The 18,353-nt window shown below is 44.7% G+C and overlaps 1 protein-coding gene across 4 annotated transcripts in view; it reads left to right on the top strand.

The window, feature by feature from the left end:
• The first annotated feature begins 3,342 nt into the window (after positions 1 to 3,342).
• Positions 3,343 to 18,353, top strand: part of GIT2 (GIT ArfGAP 2) — a 64,864-nt gene continuing 49,853 nt past the window's right edge. For all 4 annotated transcript variants that reach the window (XM_014587604.2, XM_006147854.3, XM_006147853.3 and 1 more), the window contains exons 1-6: positions 3,343 to 3,539; positions 9,460 to 9,593; positions 11,863 to 11,975; positions 12,587 to 12,692; positions 16,508 to 16,594; positions 16,710 to 16,840. In XM_014587604.2, coding sequence (XP_014443090.1) covers positions 3,488 to 3,539; positions 9,460 to 9,593; positions 11,863 to 11,975; positions 12,587 to 12,692; positions 16,508 to 16,594; positions 16,710 to 16,840 — 623 coding nt within the window. In that variant the 5' untranslated portion in view covers positions 3,343 to 3,487. The remainder of the gene's footprint in view (positions 3,540 to 9,459; positions 9,594 to 11,862; positions 11,976 to 12,586; positions 12,693 to 16,507; positions 16,595 to 16,709; positions 16,841 to 18,353) is intronic.

The following is an 18,353-nucleotide window of genomic DNA, read 5'->3' as shown; positions in this document are numbered from 1 at the left end:
CCGGCGCGCGCCCGCCCGCGGGGCCGGCGGCCGGCGAGCTAGAGAACGAGGTGAGCGAGGTTGCGGTACGCGGCCAGGCGACCTAGCGGGCCGGGTGTGAGCACGCTGGAGGTCCCAGGTCACGGGCCGGGTCGGGGACCGGGTCGGCCGCGCCCACCCCGCGCCCCGCCGCGCTCCCGCCCGCGCTGACAGCTCGGGAACCGACTTCTGCGGCGAACTGCCCCAAACGGGGAAGTGCGGGGAGCGAACCACCGTACGCCGCGGCAGGAGGAGGCCAGGCGGGGCACCCGGCCCGGAGTCCGCCCGATCCCACCCAGCTACACCTCCCTATCGGAAACCACAGGAAAACACACACGACAGCTGCACTACTCTCCCTCGGCCCCGAGTCTCGACGTGGACAACGCGGCCCATCCGTCACCAGCCTCCCTCCCCCTGCTCGGAGGACCCCAGGTGGTTCGGTCCACAACTGGGCCTCTTCCATTGGCTCTGCAGTCAGGGGGTGACCACAGGGGCCCGGACCAAACCATTCCGGCCACTGACTCCCTGGCAGCCTTTTTGGACCAGGGCAGAACCTTCCGCGATTGGTCCGAAGCCATTTTGGAAGTGGGCACCACCAACCGGTTCTAAAGGAGGAACTCCAAGCCCTGAAGAAGGGGTTCCAAATGTTTGCATGATGAGGGGACAGCGCTATCTCAGCAGGTCTCAACCTTTGCACCCTTTGAACCAGGGTGCGTCTTTATGTGGGTGTTGTCCAGTACTTTGTAGGATGTTGAACTGCATCCCTGGCCTCTACCTACTCCGTGCCATAACAGCACGCCCCACAAAACATGTCCCCAGTCATTGCCAAATGACCCTGGGTGAGAGAGAATCACCCTCGGTTGACAAGCACTTGTGTTTGGACTCCACACTGGGTTATCATTCAAAGCTACCTATGCTGATGCTTTATTCCAAGTATGATGTCATTTTTAAGCTAGAAAAGGATGATGGGGACCAGCAGATGGCGTAATGGTTATGTTGCTAGACTCCCACGTGGGTGACTGAGGTTCGAACCCTGCATCCGGTCACTTAAAACGCTGGGTACATGTGCACGTGTGCCCAAAATCGCAAGAGGAGAATGGACGAGAGGGGACTGCAGTGTGGCCATCCTCCCTCCCCCCGGGGGCGGGGGCAGGGGTGATTTCTCACTTTCTGTCTGTCTCTCTGCGTGTGTGTGCGCGCGCGCGCGCGCGCACACACACACACACACACACACACACACACAGGACAAATATATGTAACATCCCAATGCAACCACAGCCTGCACATAGGAAGTTCCCTTCAGTTTGCAGCCTCAGGCACTATGTCTCCTGGACTCAGCCGAGAACTAAGGCACATACAGCTACTCACCAGCCTGAGCTTCCTGCTTCTGCTTCCGCTCTGCCATCTCCAACTAGACCATGTAGCAGGGAGAAGCTCTTCACATCCAGCTTTCCAGATCCCTGTAACAACAGCTGTTCAAGAATCCTAGCCTAATCCGTTCTCCACAAGTGTGGGGCTGGGAGGATTTGTGACGCGTAGAACGAAGAGGATGAAGGAACATCAGGATGGCACCGGGTGGCTCTAACTGGAATCTGTGGGAATCAGGTGGTTATTCCCACCTCCCGGACTTATTACACTGGAGAGAGGGCCCCACGATCAGAGCTTCTGAAGCCTCTTCTGGCGCTTCTCATTCTTTCAGACCACTTGTGCAACTTAATCTTTCTATTCAGCATTCTCTATTTATTGAACGCTCATCCGATTTCCTCCACAATGGCAAAGACCACATCTGTTTTGCTTACCAGAGAATCTAAAACCAAAATAGTTCCTGGCCCACAAAAGGCATCTAGTATCTGCTTAATGGAGATTATAGTTATGTTTACATATAATAGATACAATAAATATTCATTAGTATCAGGGCACATCTCTCCTTCACACCAATTAATTTCATTCCATAGTGTCTATCACACGCCATCCTGTAAATTACTCTAGGTTAGCTATTCTTATTTTCAAACCCCAAGCATATGAAGAAAAGCAATAATTAGAAAATAATAGTAGTATCAATAATAATGAAAGGGTTTTTTCTTTAAATGATTACTTAATTTTATTATTATTTTAATTTGGCCAGAGAAAGAGAGGAAAGTGAGAAAGCAAGCTGCCAGGTCCAAGACTTGAACCACGGTCAGCCATGTGGAAGTCCAGCACCTTACCACCATACCATCTGCCAGGCTTAATAATGAAGGTTTTTAAAGAATTATTTAATTTTATTCATTATCGTTTGTTTGTTTATTTATTTATTTATTTATTTATTCATTTATTCATTTTTAAGTCAACCAGAGAGATGCAGAGAGAGAAAAGGAAAGTGAGAAAACAAGCTGTTGCTCGAATCAGGGTCAGCCATGTGGGAGTCCAGCAACCTTAACCACCATGCCACCTGCTGGTCCCAATAGTAGTTTTTATTTGTTGAGGGCTTACAATGGCAGTCAGCATACTACATTTTACTGTAATTTATCCCAGTTGTCCTAGCCAAATAGTAAGTATTTTGCTTTGCTGGCAACATGTTTTGTTGCATATTCTTCTTCCTCTTCTTTCTTTTCTTTTCCCTTTTCTCCTTTTTCTTCTTACAACCCTTTAAAAATGTGGATTTGGGGATGACTGGTGGCATGACTGTTAGGGTGTTGGATTCCCACATGTCTGACCACAGTTTTAGTCCCAGACCTGGTGGCTTGTCTCACTTTCCCTTTCTCTCTCTTTCTGTATCTCTCTGGTGAAAATTTAAAATAATAATAACAAATAAAATTAAATAACAATTCTTTTAAAAAAAATGTAAACATCACTCTTAGATAGCAAGCCATACAAAAACAAATCATGACTAGAAGTGGATAATACATGATCTCCATTTTGAAGATGAGATTAAAAGTGCAGCCTAAAGAAGGAAGCATCTAATATATTTTTGTTTTTCTGTAGACCTACAGTAGAATGAAAGCACCATATGACCTGTAAATTTTGTCTTCTTTGCTCGCTTCTGTTCCTCCAAGCGCCTGGAACAGTGCCTGAGACACAGTAGGTGCTCAATAAATATGTGTTGAGTAAAGAAACGAATGAATGGACTACTGATTACTTCAGGGAGGTTGTGGTTGCAGAATTCTGGTCACATTTTGCTTCTTCCCCTGGTATTAATAAGTGTAGGGATGAGTTAGTTCAGATTTAGAGGTAGGACAGAGGATGCTTGGCGCAGTCATTTGCCCTCACTCAAAATGGCGACGAGGCAGCTTGCCCTTTCCGGTCACATGACCTGCCAGTCGCAGACAGGCACCTCCCCGCGCGTGCGTGCTGCGCCGGGGCTGCGAGGCGCTGAGGGGAGAGGCGCCGCCGCCAGCGCCGCGGTGGGACCCGTTAGAGCGGAAGCGCTGCCGCCGCGGTCTTCGCGGTCCCGGGGCATCTCGTTCCCGGCAGGTGGGAGGCGGGAGCCATGTCGAAGCGGCTCCGGAGCAGCGACGTGTGCGCTGACTGCAGCGGGCCAGGTGAGTCGCACCGACCGGGCCCGCGCCCCTCATCTGTCCTGACTGGGACCCCTGGCCCGGGGCGGTCCCCTCCGGCCGGGCTGGTTCCAGCGGCCGAGCCTCGCACCCTGCGGTTGGGATCGCAGCCAAAGGGTCCCGGAGAGGCCTTGGGGCGGGACTCGTGCCGGGCCTGTCAGAACCGTGCGGGCAGGGGCCCGCCACCTTCCGTCCCTCTCGTCACTCCCTGCCTCTCGTCACCTACGTCCCAGACTGGCCGGGGAGGCGGCGGGGGCCGGAGCCGCTCCTCCGACAGGAAGGGGCTTGAGTAATCCACAGGAAGGCCAATTACAGAAGTAAAGTGCGAGCGTCCTCCCTGCTGCCGCCCCCAAAGGCTGCAGGTGTCACCCCTCTTTGGACCCCCGTCCTGCAAGGGGGCCCAACCCGAGAGGGGCGACACTCCCTCCTTTCCTCCCCAAGGCTCGCGGGAGGGCTCCAGCCTGGTGGCCACTCCATCGGGACAATCTCCAGGAGGTCGGGGTCTTGCAAACTCTACTGGCCTTTTGGAGGCAGGGCACGTCTCAAGTTTGAGAGTCCAGACAGGCTGGGTTCAAACTAGATTTGGGCTCTGAGTGACCTTGGGTTGATGATTTCATTTGGCTGAGCCTTGATTTCCTCCTCATTTTTCCCATGGGGATAATTGGGAATACCATGTTCAGTGGTTAGGAAGATCCCGTGAATATTCTTAGGATCATCTCTTGTTTTCTTTTTCTTGTTTTTGGTATCCTGTTATTTATTACAGAATCCTTGCATCCCTTCATGCTAGAATTTCCAAATCATTAATCACAATTGAAAGCACAAAATCATTGGGAACATAAATAAATAAGGGCATTGAAAGGCCAAAACCAGAACCATTCATCTCATGCATAATATTCAGATTTAGAGATCAGATCTGTCTCAGCAATTGGAACTGAACTGACAGGTCTCTGGGTAGATTATTATATGTTATTTTCAGGTACTTGGTTTTGTCGGCTTTGAGTTTGAAGTAATTCCAAGGTAGGATGACTTCCTTGGCACAACAGTTTTCAATAAACAATCTTAATTAAATCATTGAACACAAGCGCCTTTGCAACTGTTCTGATCTTCCTCTTGTCATTTGGAAGCGGAGGCTGATTTTTTTTTTTCCCCATGGAAAAGTCATGATGCATTTTGGCATAGAAAAATATGTCATGACTTTTCAGACGACCCAATAGTACTGTGATAATGCAGACAGACCTTCTGTAGTTATTTTATGGTATCGCCCTTTTTTTTCCCTGAAAAAATAGAGGATGGAGGAGCTTTTAAAAAGGTGTTTTATAAACCAAGTTAGTGTGGGTTATACAAACTCCCTTCGTTTTCTCTAAAAATGTTATCTGTTCCACTTCCTATTTTCTTGCCTGTTTTCAGTTGAACTTTGTGATGTGTTTGATTCACATGTATCTAGCTTCGAACTTCCTCTTGGAATCCATGTTCTTCACTTCCCAATAGATGATATGGGACAAAGGAAAATTGCTTCTCCGTGGCCACCCTAAGTACTATCTTGCAGTTTGGCAGTGTGCTGTGCATTTCAGAAGGTTTTCTCTTCCATTGTATCGTTTTACTTGCTGTCTCCTATGCCTAATCTGCAGAGACTTGAGTCACTTCCTTCCTGTTTTGAATATAATTAGGCTACCTTGAAACGTTCTGTGAACTTGAGCAGTGAGGAATTTGTGCTGCATTTTCTGCAAAGCACTAGTGAAAGTGTTACCTGTAGGATTGGGGACCCCTTTGGAAGCCTGACGAATGCTAAGTTCTTCCTCCCAGAAAATGCACGTGTACTTACTCTTTTGCACAGAATTTATGTAAGATTTTCCTAGTGAGGGGAGACATTTTTGGAGTCCATTTGTAATACCATGAAATCTTGATTAAGACGTTCTTCCAGGGGCCAGCAGGTTTCCTAGTGGAGGGGAGGAGGGTATCACAGACATTTTTGGAGTCCATTTGTAATACCATGAAATCTTGATTAAGACGTTCTTCCAGGGGCCAGCAGGTGGCACAGCAGTAAATGCAATACTGTGATGCTAGACCACATGGGAAGGTCGTAGGTTTGCCTCCGAGGCCTTCTTGTGCATGTCAGGCAGCATATTCCAGACTGACCGAGGCCAGGGGGGGATCATGGTGTGGAGCCCTCTCTCTCTTAGAGATCCCTCACTCACTTTCTCTCTATTAGAAGAAATAAGTAAAAATAAACTTAAAAAAATAGAAGAACTATGGGACTAGCAGTTAGCGTAATGGTTTTATCACTGGACTCCCATGTAGTCCACCACAGTTCGAGTCCCAAACCCTGTGGCTTAAACTCACGCCGGCTGTGCATTCTCAAGATCCCAAGAGGAGAATGGAGGTGAAGGGATTGCGGCGTGGCCATCCCCCCGAGGGGTGATTTCTCACTTTCTGTCTCTCTGTCTCTCTCTGTCTTTCTGGCAAGCACATGCACCCTATAGCATAAACCTCTCCAAAAAAATAGAAGAGGGACCAGCAGTTAGCGTAATGGCTATGTTGCTGGACTCCCATGTATTCAACTGCGGTTCGAGTCCTGGACCTGGTGGTTTAAACTCACGCCATGCGCATGTGCGTACGTGCCCAAAATTCCAAGAGAAGAAAGGAGGAAAAGGGACTGTGGCGTGGCCATCCCCCCTGGGGGGTGATGTCTCACTTTCTGTCTCTCTCTGTCTCTCTGGTGAGCGCACACACCCTATAGCAAAAACCTCTCAAGAAAAAAAGAAGAACTAGCCCTTCCATTATAAACTAGAAGGATTTCACCCAGTTTCATTCATACAGATTCACCTGTGATTTTACTGTTAACAGTCTGTTCTTTCCATGGGCTTCTGGTCTATGATGGTAAAGTGATTAATCAAGAACTTCACTTTATATGCGTGCTGTATGTGCTGGCCTGTGGCCTCATGGTTATGGAAACCAGATCCCGCATGGCTGGCTGTCCAGTTCAAATCCCAGCACAGATGGCTTAGAAAATATGCCAGACCCTTGTGAGTGAATCCCCAGAATCCCAACTGGCTAGAGAAGTGGAGGAGATGAAATTGCTGTGTGTCCACCCCCCATGGGGGGTGCTTTCTCCCATTCAACTTATGATGAGGATACTCAAAGTTAAGTAACTTGCCTAACATTATCGTATAAGAAGTGGCAGAGTGGGGGTTCAGACCCTGGACTCTGTCTCCAAAGCCAACCCTCTTAACCACCATACTCTCTGGCTCCCAGGATTTGTCTCTGATTGAAATCCCATAACTTTTCATTATATGGTTTGAATGGGTTTGAATAAACCATTGAAAATGGTAAAGATGGTATGCATGCATTTTAGAGATTTTTGTGGACATTGAAGAATTTTAAAATGTAACCCTTAGACCAGGCAGCCTGAGTGGCACCTATTGTCACCCCATTGCAAGTCTGATGAAATGTAGGTCTTTCTTTATTTGGTGTTTCTTTTTTTTTTTTAATTTAACTTTATTCATTTATTTTACTTTAATTTGACCAGAGAGGGGAGGATCAGATCCGGTACTAGAACCATGGTTGGCCACGTGGGAGTGTCCCACGCCTTAACCACCGCACCACCTGCTGGTCCCGAGCTTTCCTTTCTAACAGTCAATGCTCATTAGGTTTTCCTGAACAGTTAAAACCAGCAAGTTATTTATTTATTTTGAAAGGTCTCACATATTTATTACTGAACCAACCTACCAATGCAGAACTTAGAGACAAGGTAAAGCATCATTTTTTTTCCCAATAAACACAAGTGTCCAGTCAATGGTGACCATTTTCAGCTTGATGTGGCAAGACCATAGTGACCTTGGTACAGCATAAATATGTAGGCCATATACTGTCCAATTCCTCATAGACCCAGCTTGGTTCTTCTCCAGTGTCTCCTCTTGGAGTTGTACCTGATTTTATTACCAGTTTTCATTCTAATCCACTAGGGAATAGGACGATTTTGCTTCTGTTTTTTGGCCAGAAACAGCTTGATTCTGAAAGTCTTGTGAGAAGACATGGCGAAGAGCCGAGTGGACCACTCACACCCTATTTGGTGTTTCTAAGTGTTCACTTTACTTATCCAGATCCATCCTCTTTACCAAGTGTGAATTACTCCTTGTTTCAAAGAATGTCTGATGAAGCTCTATGGGACTTCAAAGGAAAACAAAGTACTATACACAGACCAAAAGTATTATTCATTTTTATTTTACATCTTTGCCTCTGAGAAGCCACTATTATTGTAGCTTTTTCCGGATCAGTTGCAGTGTTGGACTCGGTAGTTTTAGTTTTATTTAAGACGACTGGTGGATATCATAGGATATTTCCTAGTGGTCCTGTCCGCAGAACCATAGCAGCAGAGTGATTTTACATTTACCACTTGCAGCTTTTTTGCTAAGCATATAGGTGTGTTGATTTGTAGCACTGGATTAGGGCAGCAGTCTTTTCAACATTTACTTAAGGAAATGCTATGCAGATTACTCACTTTTAAAATTATCTTGGGGCTGGCAGGTAGCATGGTGGTTAAGCTGCTAGACTCCCACATGGCCAACCATGGTTTGAGTACCAGATCTGGCAGCTTGCTTTCTCACTTTCCCTTTCTCTCCCTCCCTGTCTCTCTCTGGTCAAATTAAGAAATAGGGCCAGCAGGTGGCGTGGTAGTTAAAGGTGCTAGACTCCCATGTGGCCGACCACAGTTCAAGTCTCAGACCTGGTGGTTTGTCTCTCTCTTTCTTTCTTCTTCTGTCCCTCTTTGGTCAAATTAAAATGAAGGAAGGAAGGAAGGAAGGAAATTTGGACCCAGCAGGTCACATGGTGGTTAAGGGTGCTGAACTCCCACATGGCCGACTATGGTTTGAGTCCCAAACCTGCAGGTTTCCTTTCTCACTTTCTCTGTCTTTCTCTCTTTCTCTCTCTGGAAATATTAAAATAAATAAATAAATAAATAAAGTATTTTTTTAAATATAAAAATAAAGATAAAAAAGTGATTTTTTAAAATTATTTTTATTTAACTTCATTTATTCATTCATTTGTTTATTTCAGTTTGACCAGAGAGGGATAGAGAGAGAGAGTGAGCGCAAGCTGCCAGGTCCAGGGCTCGAACTGTCAGCCATGTGGAATCCAGCACCCTTAACCACCAAGCCACCTGCCAGCCCTAAAAGTGATTCTTTATTTAAAAAAAAAAATAGACATCATAACAAAGAAAATTAAATGAATATATAATTCTTTCCCCTTTTTTTGAAGAGGTTTTTGCTATAGGGCGTGTGCCCTCGCCAGACAGAGAGAGACAGACAGAAAGCAAGAAATCACCCCACCCAGGGGGAGATGGCCATGCTGCAATCCCTTCTCCTCCATTCTCCCCTTGGGATCTTAGGCACGCACGCATACATGCCCAGCGTGAGTTTTAAGCCACCAGGTCTTAAAACCAGGGGCTTGAACATGAGAGTCCAGTGACATAGCCATTACACTAACTGCTGGTCCTGAATAAATAATTATTTTTAAAAATTATATTATCTTGCTGTTTGTGGAAATGGATTCCAAATGATTCATCTGTATCCTGTTGATTTACTTCTCTTATGTTGAATGAAAGAGCATCCATCCAAGTTGGTAACTCCACGTTAGGCCAATGAACTGTGGCTTTAAACCACAAGGTGGATGAGTGCTTAATGAAGGCTTCAACTCCTGTTTTTCATCTCAGTTAGCATTCTATCTAATCAACCAAGATAGGTAGTACCATCAGACAGGATTGCTGACTTGATACGTTGATGAGCATTCTAAAGCAACAGCAGAAAGCCTCATTTTTCTGAAAAACCAAACCTCAGTCATCCTTGGCCATCTGGCAGCATAGCAGCCAACTGGTGTTCTTGCCACTGAGATTTCATTCTCTTTCCAGATCCTTCCTGGGCGTCAGTAAATAGGGGGACTTTCATATGTGACGAGTGCTGCAGTGTCCATCGGAGTCTAGGGCGCCATATCTCCCAAGTAAGGCATCTGAAACACACGCCATGGCCGCCAACACTGCTTCAGGTAAAGGATGAGAATTCTTCTCCGGTTTACAACTTATATTTTAGGGCTCATTGTTTTAGCAAGTAAAATTTCTCCTACTACTTATAGAAAATGTGCGAATCATAATTGGAATAAGGTACCATCAGTACTTTTTTTCTCCTTCCTAACATAAGTGTAGGCTATTACACTCAATTAGAGAGAGAGAGAGAAACAGTCATTAAAATTTCCTAGTAGTGTTTCACTGTTGATTGTCCAGACTCTTGTCACCAGATCCTGTTTATAAATAGTCCATTTTTTCCATGTATCATGATAAATTTTTTCAAAAGTTTCTTCCCGAGAAACTTTTCATTAATGTATTGGGTCATCAGGAAAGTCATGACGCATTTTAGTATAGAAAAATATATTATGACTTTCCAGGCAACCTAATACTTATTCCTGAGTACTGGCTGTTGTTTTCAAAACATTTGTTCCTACATTCATAGGCACGTGGGCTGGGATTCCTCAGGAATTTCTGAGATGTCTGATTTAAGTTTTCCTAAAGCTCTTGTTACTGACTCAGAGACCAAATTAAGTTACCATGTTTTGATTGCTTGCCTCACACTGGTGTTGAGTCAGTTTTGTTTTATCTGAGATCCAGTGTCTTATTACCTGTTTTTCTATTTGAGGATGTACATTCTTCAAGTTCCCTTGAAACTCAGGTTTAAGTGTGTGTTTCGTCTTCATTTGCCCTAGGAATATATTTTACTAAATCTATGGCCGCTGCCCCACGTGTTCCTCAATTCGCCTTTATGAAGTAAGGGACTAAAACAAGTGGGTCTGTAACCCCGACGTGAAAATATCCCCACTAATGTCAAAGACAGCTGGGGCCATTTGGGGAGTCATGCTTCGAAATGAAATTGGGAGGGGCTGGCAGGTGGCATGGTGGTTAAAGGTGCTGGACTTGAGTCCACCACATGGCCGGACGGTTCAAGTGCCAGACCTGGCGCCTTGCATTCTCACTTTCTCTCTCTGGTCAAATTGAGAAGAGAGAGAGAGAAATAACAATGATAAGTAAAGTTAAATAAACTAATTCTAAAAAAGAAAGAAAGAAATGAAGTTGGGAGATAGGGGCTGTTATTCACTTTTGCTTGGAAGTTTCTGACAGCCTGTTATCTCGTGCAACAGGAGTATTTACTATTGTCAGGTCTCTCTGTGCTGACAAAGCCAGATTGTATTATAGAATCTGAAAAAAGTCCAGAGGTGAGTATTTAGAGTGCCTGGATTGACCCTAAGGCATCAGTTCCCAAAGTATGGTACTTAAGCCACAAGTGGTACTTCAGACAGATGTTGATAATACTCAAATCATTGTTTTAATGCTTGCATTATGTTAATATATAAAAGAAAACTGTAACTAGGACATTAGACCTTAATTGTTAATAAACGTTTTAAAAAGTGAGTGGATTTAAAGAAAAGTCTCTAGTGACAAGTGTAGACAGTACATGGGTTGTCAAGAATCTTGAAAATAGTGTTTGAGGGGCCAGCAGGTGGCATGGTGGTCGAGGGTGCTGGGCTCCTACATCGCCAACTGCAATTTGAGTCCCGGACCTCATGGCTTGCTTTCTCTCTCTCTCTCTCTTACTCTCTCTCTCTCCCTCTCTCTGTCTCTCTCACTCTCTCAATCTGTCCCTCTCTGGGCAAATTTAAATAAATAAAGTTGGGACCAGCAGTTGGCATAATGGCTATGTCACTGGACTCCCATGTAGTCGACCACGGTTCAAGTCCCGGACCCAGTGGCTTAAACTGACACTGGGCGCTTGTGTGCATGCCCAAGATCCCGAGAGGAGAATGGAGGAGAAGGGATTGCGACATGGCCATCCCCCCTGGGGGGGTTTCTCACTTTCTGTCTCTCGGTTTCTCTCTGTCTTTCTGGCAAGCACACACTCCCTATAGCAAAAACCTCTCAAATAAATAAATAAATACATAAATAAATAAAGTTAAATAAAATAATTCTTTTTAAAAATAGTATTTGATCAGACTTGGGAAATACTGACATAAAGTGTGAAAGTATTTTTCTTCCTTTTTAATATATAAGAACAGTACAGTCAGATCCATGTAGGGATTTAACTGTCAGCTGAATCCTGCTTGCAGGTTTGTGTTTTTCATTCTAAAATCAGGGAAAAACGTGATATAAGTGATACCATAAACCTGTTAGTGTTTGTAACAGGGTTTTGTTTTCCATGTTCAGTCACTAGTTCCTATTGAATATTTCTGGAAAGAAATTAAAGTATGACATCATGCTGCTTGGTTTTAGATGGTCGAAACCCTGTATAATAACGGTGCTAATTCTATATGGGAGCATTCTCTGCTGGACCCTGCCTCTATTATGAGCGGAAGACGCAAAGCTAATCCACAGGATAAAGTACAGTGAGTAGACTGTTTATAAATACTTTTTATTTCTTTGTAGCAAATGGGACCCACTACAAGGAATGCAGCTATTTTTGATCAGCTTCCACCAGAGCAGCAGTACAGGAGGTGGTTGCCCAGTTGTGCACTGGGCTTTTCGCTGTTAGAAGTGCAGAATGAGGCAGGCTGGGACTGTCTCTTTTGCATGGTTACCCAACCAGAGTACATGGTTTCTCCAGTTGGAAACCAAGGTTCAGAGGCTGTCGATTTCATCAGATTTGAACTTAGGTGGTCAGACCAGAAACTTAGATCCCGGGGACCAGTCTGCCTGATGCCTCACCTATAACATGGGACTAAGTGCCACTTCCTCCCAAGGTTGCCATGTCAGTTAAGAAAATTATACAGAGAAGAGAAATGCTATAAAAAGCAGGGTACTCTGCAGTCCCAGCCACTATCGTGACTAGTGAGTGTTTTTAGACTTCAGATCTTAGACATTGCAGAAACTTATTTCAGTCCATTTTATTCTTGAGTGGGGGATATGGGTCACTTCCTCTTCTTTCTACAGTACAAAGAATGGGGAATTTCTTATCTGAACTGCAAGTGAACTGTTCTCTTTATTGTTTTCAAACCAGTCCCAATAAAGCAGAATTCATCAGAGCCAAGTATCAGATGTTAGCATTCGTCCATCGCTTGCCCTGCCGGGATGATGATAGTGTGACTGCCAAAGACCTTAGCAAGGTGAGTCACCCCTTTCAGAATCCCTGAAAGAGCCCAACGAGACAGAATATTGTTTTGTTTTGGGGTGAGGGGAGAAAACTAGGAAGAAAAGAAAGCAAAATAAAAGCTTTTTTCTGTAAAGTACTTTAAAAAATAAGTAACAGCTTTATTTATTTATTTATTTATTTTGGTAATTTGGTTTTGTCTTTAATTTTATCCAAATAGCAGCCATTCATGTTAGTGGAGGTACGAGAACAAAGAAGAATAATGCATGTCTAAAAAGTTAAAAAGTTTGTGTTTTTTGGATAAGGTCTTTTCTGTTTTTTTTTTTTTTTTAAGAGAGATTTTTTGCTACAGAGCACATGCATTCGCTGGAGAAACAGAGAGACAGAAAGCAAGATATCATCCCCTGGGATGACAGCCCCACCGCAGTTTCTTTTCTTCACTCTCCTCTCAGGATCTTGGGCAAGCACACGCACACACACATACACCCAATGTGAGTATTATGCCATCAGATCCAGGACTCGAACCATGGTCAACTACGTGGGAGTCCAGCGACATAACCATTACACCATGCACTGATACCAATAAGGACTTTTTTTAGAGGTTTTTGCTAGTGTTCATGAGCTCACCCAGAAATAGAGATAGTGAGAGGAAAAGTGAAAAATCACTCACCGGGAGGATGGCCACGCTGCAATCCCTTCTCCATTTTCCTTCTGGAATCTTGGGCAGTCACACTCCTGCACTCGTCATGATTTTCAAGCCATCAGATCTGGGATTCAAACTGTGGTCGGCTAGTGGGAGTCTAGCGATGTGACCACTGTGCCATCTGCTGGTCCTCTGATAAGTATTTTAACTTTTTCATTTGTTGAACTTTGAAATAGAACTCATCTCAGAATTTTTTTTTTTACAAGAGAAAGTTTTCAGGACAATTATTTATTTATTTTATTTTTTAATTGCCAGAGGACACAGGCACTCACCAGAATGAGAAAAAGAGAGGGGAGCAGGCAAAAGCACCCCCATTCAGATGTGGTCACACCATAATAGCTTTTCTTCCATTTCTTTCCTGTTAGGATTTTGGACGCACACACTTGTGCCCAACATTTTTTCAAGCCACCAGGGCCAGGATTTGAACCACAGTGACCATGTGGGATCTGGCTCCCTTAAACTCTAGGCCACAGACACCCCTTACAATTACTTATTACTAATTCAGGCTAGAAAAAGTACCGGGGGAGAACCAGCAGTTAGTGTAATGGCTATGTCGCTGGACTCCCACATAGTCGACCACGGTTCGCGTCCTGGACCCGGTGGCTTAAAACTCACGCCGGGCGCGTGTGCGTGCATGCCCAAGATCCCGAGAGGAGAATAGAGGAGAAGGGATTGCGGCGTGACCATCCCCTCTGAGGGGTGATTTCTTGCTTTCTGTCTCTGTCTCTCTCTGTCTGTCTGGCGAGCGCACGCGCCCTATAGCAAAAACCTCTCCAAAAAAAAAAAAAAAAAGAACCAGGGGACCAGCAGTTAGCATAATGGCTATGTCGCTGGACTCCCATGTAGTCTACTGTGGTTCGCATCCCGGACCCGGTGGCTTATAACTCATGCCAGGCACGTGTATGTGTGGAACCCAAGATCCCGAAAGGAGAATGGAGGAGAAGAGATTGTGGCATGGCCATCCCCCTGGGGGGTGATTTCTCGCTTTCTGTCTGTCTGTCTGTCTGGCGAGCGCACGCACCCTATGGCAAAAACCTCTCCAAAAAACAAAAAGTACCGGCAGAAGAGGGCTGTGTTCTTCAGGTTCCCAGATTGCGTAAAGGGTAGAATCTTGAGAAAGCAGTGTGTAACTGAGAGCTGTAGTACACAGAATGATACTTGTAAAGTGAGTAGATAGCGTTCTTTTTTATTTTTTTTTAGAATTATTTAACTTTTTTAGTTATTATTTTTAAATTTTACCAGAGAGACAGAGAAAGAGAGAAAAAGAAAGTGAAAATGCAAGCCACCAACTCTAGGACTCAAACTGTGGTTGACCACATGGGAGTCCAGTGCCTTAACCACCACGCCACTTGCTGCCCCATAGATAGCTTCCTATATGTGGGTGTTAGCATGTTTTTGAGAGATGCCAGATGAAATGTGTATCTTGGGGCCAGCAGGTGACGTGGTGGTTGAGGCACTGGATTCTCACATGGACAACAGTGGTTTGAGTCCTGGACCTGAGAGAGAGAGAGAGCAAACCATCAGTACATGTGCCCATAGCAAATTAGAAAATAATAATAATAGTAAATAAATAATTCTTTAAAAAAAAAAAAAGAAAGAAAGTAAGAAAGAAATGAACATCTTGAGGCCAGCCGGTGGAATAGTGTGGTTAAGGTGACTGGATCCCACATTACCAGCTGTGCGGTTTGAGTCCTGGACATGGCTCTTTGGAAGATATGCTGGGCGTGTAAGCTCAAAATCCCAAGGAGATAATGGAGGAGAAGGGATTGTGTTGTGGTCATCCCCTCCTGGGGTGCTATCACTCAATTTTTTTTTTTCTCTCACTTTCCCTCTCTGTCTGTGGCTAGAGCATGTGCCGTATAGCAAATTCAAAACAAAACCAGAAAGAAACATGCATCTTTATTCCCCAAACACTGCTTTTGATTATTGCTCACTCACAGAGCATGGACAGAATTTCAAATTTTGCATCAAAATGTACATAACTGCTACTCCCATTAATTAATAAGACAGTATGTGCTTTTTGGTTTTTAATTAATTAATTAATTTTTTGCTAGAGGATGTATACACTCACCAGAGAGAGGGGGAAAGGACCCAGTGGACCGTGGTAACACTGCAGTCCCTTTTCCTCTATCTGTCCCTCCTTTCAGGATTTTGGACATACATGCACATGTGTTCAGCTTATTCCTCAAGCTGGCCCAGGAATGAAACCACGCAGTCAGCCATGTGATATGACTGCCTTAACCACCAGGTCATGGAGCCGGCTCTCTTAAAGTATTTACTTATTTTAACAGAATTATTTATTTAATTTTATTTATTATTATTATTTTTTAATTTGATCAGAATGAGATAGAGAGAGGGAAAGTGAGAAAACAAGCCACCAGGTCCACAACTTGAATCACAATCAGACATGCGACCTAAACCACCATGCCACCTGCCTGCCCCAATAAATAAATACCTAAAAATAAGACTTGGGTGCAGATGTTAGAGTTCTCAGTTCCTGTGATAAGAATTGTTGAATCTTGGACAATTCTAGGGTAGGCATGAGGAAAGGCAGCTCTGAACCGTGCACAGTCACCTCCTCGTACTGTTCTTGCTCAGGTTCAGATTGTGCCACTTACGGGGACAAGTCACACACTTGGGCAGGTCAGCCTCATGGCCCTTGTTTCCTTGTCATTAAAATGGGTCCGACCCCACCTTACAACCCAGGGGTGATTGTGATCAGCAAAGGAGAGACTGGTCCATCCACTTGATTGAGCCAAATAAAGCTGATGCGTTACTAATGCAACATGTTAACATGGCCTACCAGCTGCTCTGGTATGTAATGTTTTATTTTTTTAAAAGGTCTTTGCCTTAGGGCACATGCGCTTGCCAGAGAGAAAGAGACAGTGAGAGGGAAAATGAGAAATCACCCCCCAGAAAGGGTAGCCACTCCACAGTCCCTTCTTCTCACTCTCCTCCTGAGATCATGGGCATGTATACACGCGCACCTGGTGTGATGTTCAAGCATCAGGTTTGGGACTCCAGCCATGGTCAGCCATGTGGACATAACCACTACACCATCTGTTGGGCCCTGGTACGTAATTCTTTACACTTTGGACAATACTCTTTTTCTGTCTGTGTATTTTCAGCAACTCCATTCAAGCGTGAGAACAGGGAATCTCGAAACCTGTTTGAGACTGTTATCTTTGGGAGCACAAGCCAACTTCTTTCATCCTGTAAGAAAACACGTATTGATTCAGTTGTTAAGTTGAAAATAAATGAGCTGTGTTCATATAGTTGTTAGTTTGTTTAATTTGCTCTTTTTGTTTACTTCTTACTAATGATTTTTAGGAAAAAGGAAACACCCCGCTCCATGTAGCTTCCAAAGCAGGGCAGATTTTGCAGGCTGAGTTACTAGCAGTATATGGAGCAGACCCAGGCACACAGGATTCCAGTGGGAAAACGCCTGTCGATTACGCAAGGTAGGAGGCCTGGATTCTTGTCACTTCTCTCTGGGACTCTATAATTGTTGGATGTGCTATGACTTGTGTTAAGTAGCCAAATCGTTTATGATGAGCCCTTCTACCCCCTTTATTTTTTTTGGAGAAGTTTTTGACATAGGGCACATGTGCTCACCAGAAAGACAGAGAGAGACAGAGAGACAGAAAGCGAGAAATCACCTCCCAGGGGAGATGGCCATGCCGCAATCCCTTCTTCTCCATTCTCCCCTCGGGATCTTGGGCACTCACGCACGCACTCGCACCCGGCGAGAGTTTAAGCCACCAGGTCCGAGACTCGAACCACGGTCAACTACATGGGAGTCCAGTGACATAGCCATTACACCAACTGCTGGTCCCCACTTATACCCCCTTTTTTTTTTTTTAAAGAATTATTTTATTTAACTTTATTTATTATTATCATTGTTATTTTCCAGTTTGATCAGAGAGAGACAGAGAGAGAGTGAGGAAGTGAGAAAGCAAGCCACCAGGTCCGAGACTTGAACCATGGTTGGCCATGTGGGAGTCTAGTGCCATTAACCACCACGCCACTTGCCAGCCCCCCCACTTATACCCCTTTAAAGATTGGCATTCTGTTATTTTGTGGACGAGGACACTTGCAGCACGTAGAAGCCTGCAAACTCAGGGTAGGGTACGATCATAAACCCATGTGCTTAGTGTCTGGTCTTTTACTTTGTCCCTTATAACACAGAGGTATGTGAGCCATAATCAGAGTCCAAATCAAATATTAAGAATTAACAAACTTGGGCCAACCTGTGGCCTGGTGATTAGGGCAGCTGGATCCCATGTAGCAGACTGCACAGTTCAAATCCCAGACTCAGCCTCTTGAAAAACTCTCTGGGCACATGCGTGTGCACATCCAAAATCCTAACAGGAGAGAGAAATGGAGGAAAAGTTTTGCAGTGTTACCGTCCCCCATGGGGAGTGCCTTCACTCCCACACCCCCTCTCCCTCTCTCTGTCTGTGACTTGTGCACCCACCCTCTGGCAGATGGAAGGAAGAGGAGGGGGCAGGGAGAAGAACCCGATAGTCTTAGTCTGCTGTTGTGTTACTAACAGAAATACCTGAAACTGGCTAATTCATAAAGTATAGAGGTTTATTTGGCTTACAGTTCTGGTAGCCAGTAAGTCCAAAGACACAGGATTGGTATCAAGGCAGCCTCTGGGGCTACCTTACGGCATGGCTGATAAGCAGAGTAGAAGGCAGGTGTGCAGAAATAGACTTAAGGGAAGCTATCCTCTTCTTCTAAACTGCTCTAGCAGTAACTAATCCTTCCCAAGAGAGCTAGAACTCACTTCATCTCTTGAAATGACATTAATCTATTCATAAAGGTCATGCCTTCACAATCCAAATATCTCCCAGTAGACCTCACCCCTTAAAGGTCCTACCACCATCTAATACCGTTACAATGGAGACCAAATTCCAGAACAGGAACATTTAGGAGACAAGCTATTATTTAAACCAAAGTACCGCTCTT

Source organism: Tupaia chinensis, unplaced genomic scaffold, assembly GCF_000334495.1.
Source record: "Tupaia chinensis unplaced genomic scaffold, TupChi_1.0 Scaffold000226_1, whole genome shotgun sequence".
Classification (NCBI taxonomy): Eukaryota; Metazoa; Chordata; class Mammalia; order Scandentia; family Tupaiidae; genus Tupaia; species Tupaia belangeri.
This window is presented reverse-complemented; position numbering and strand designations above follow the sequence as displayed.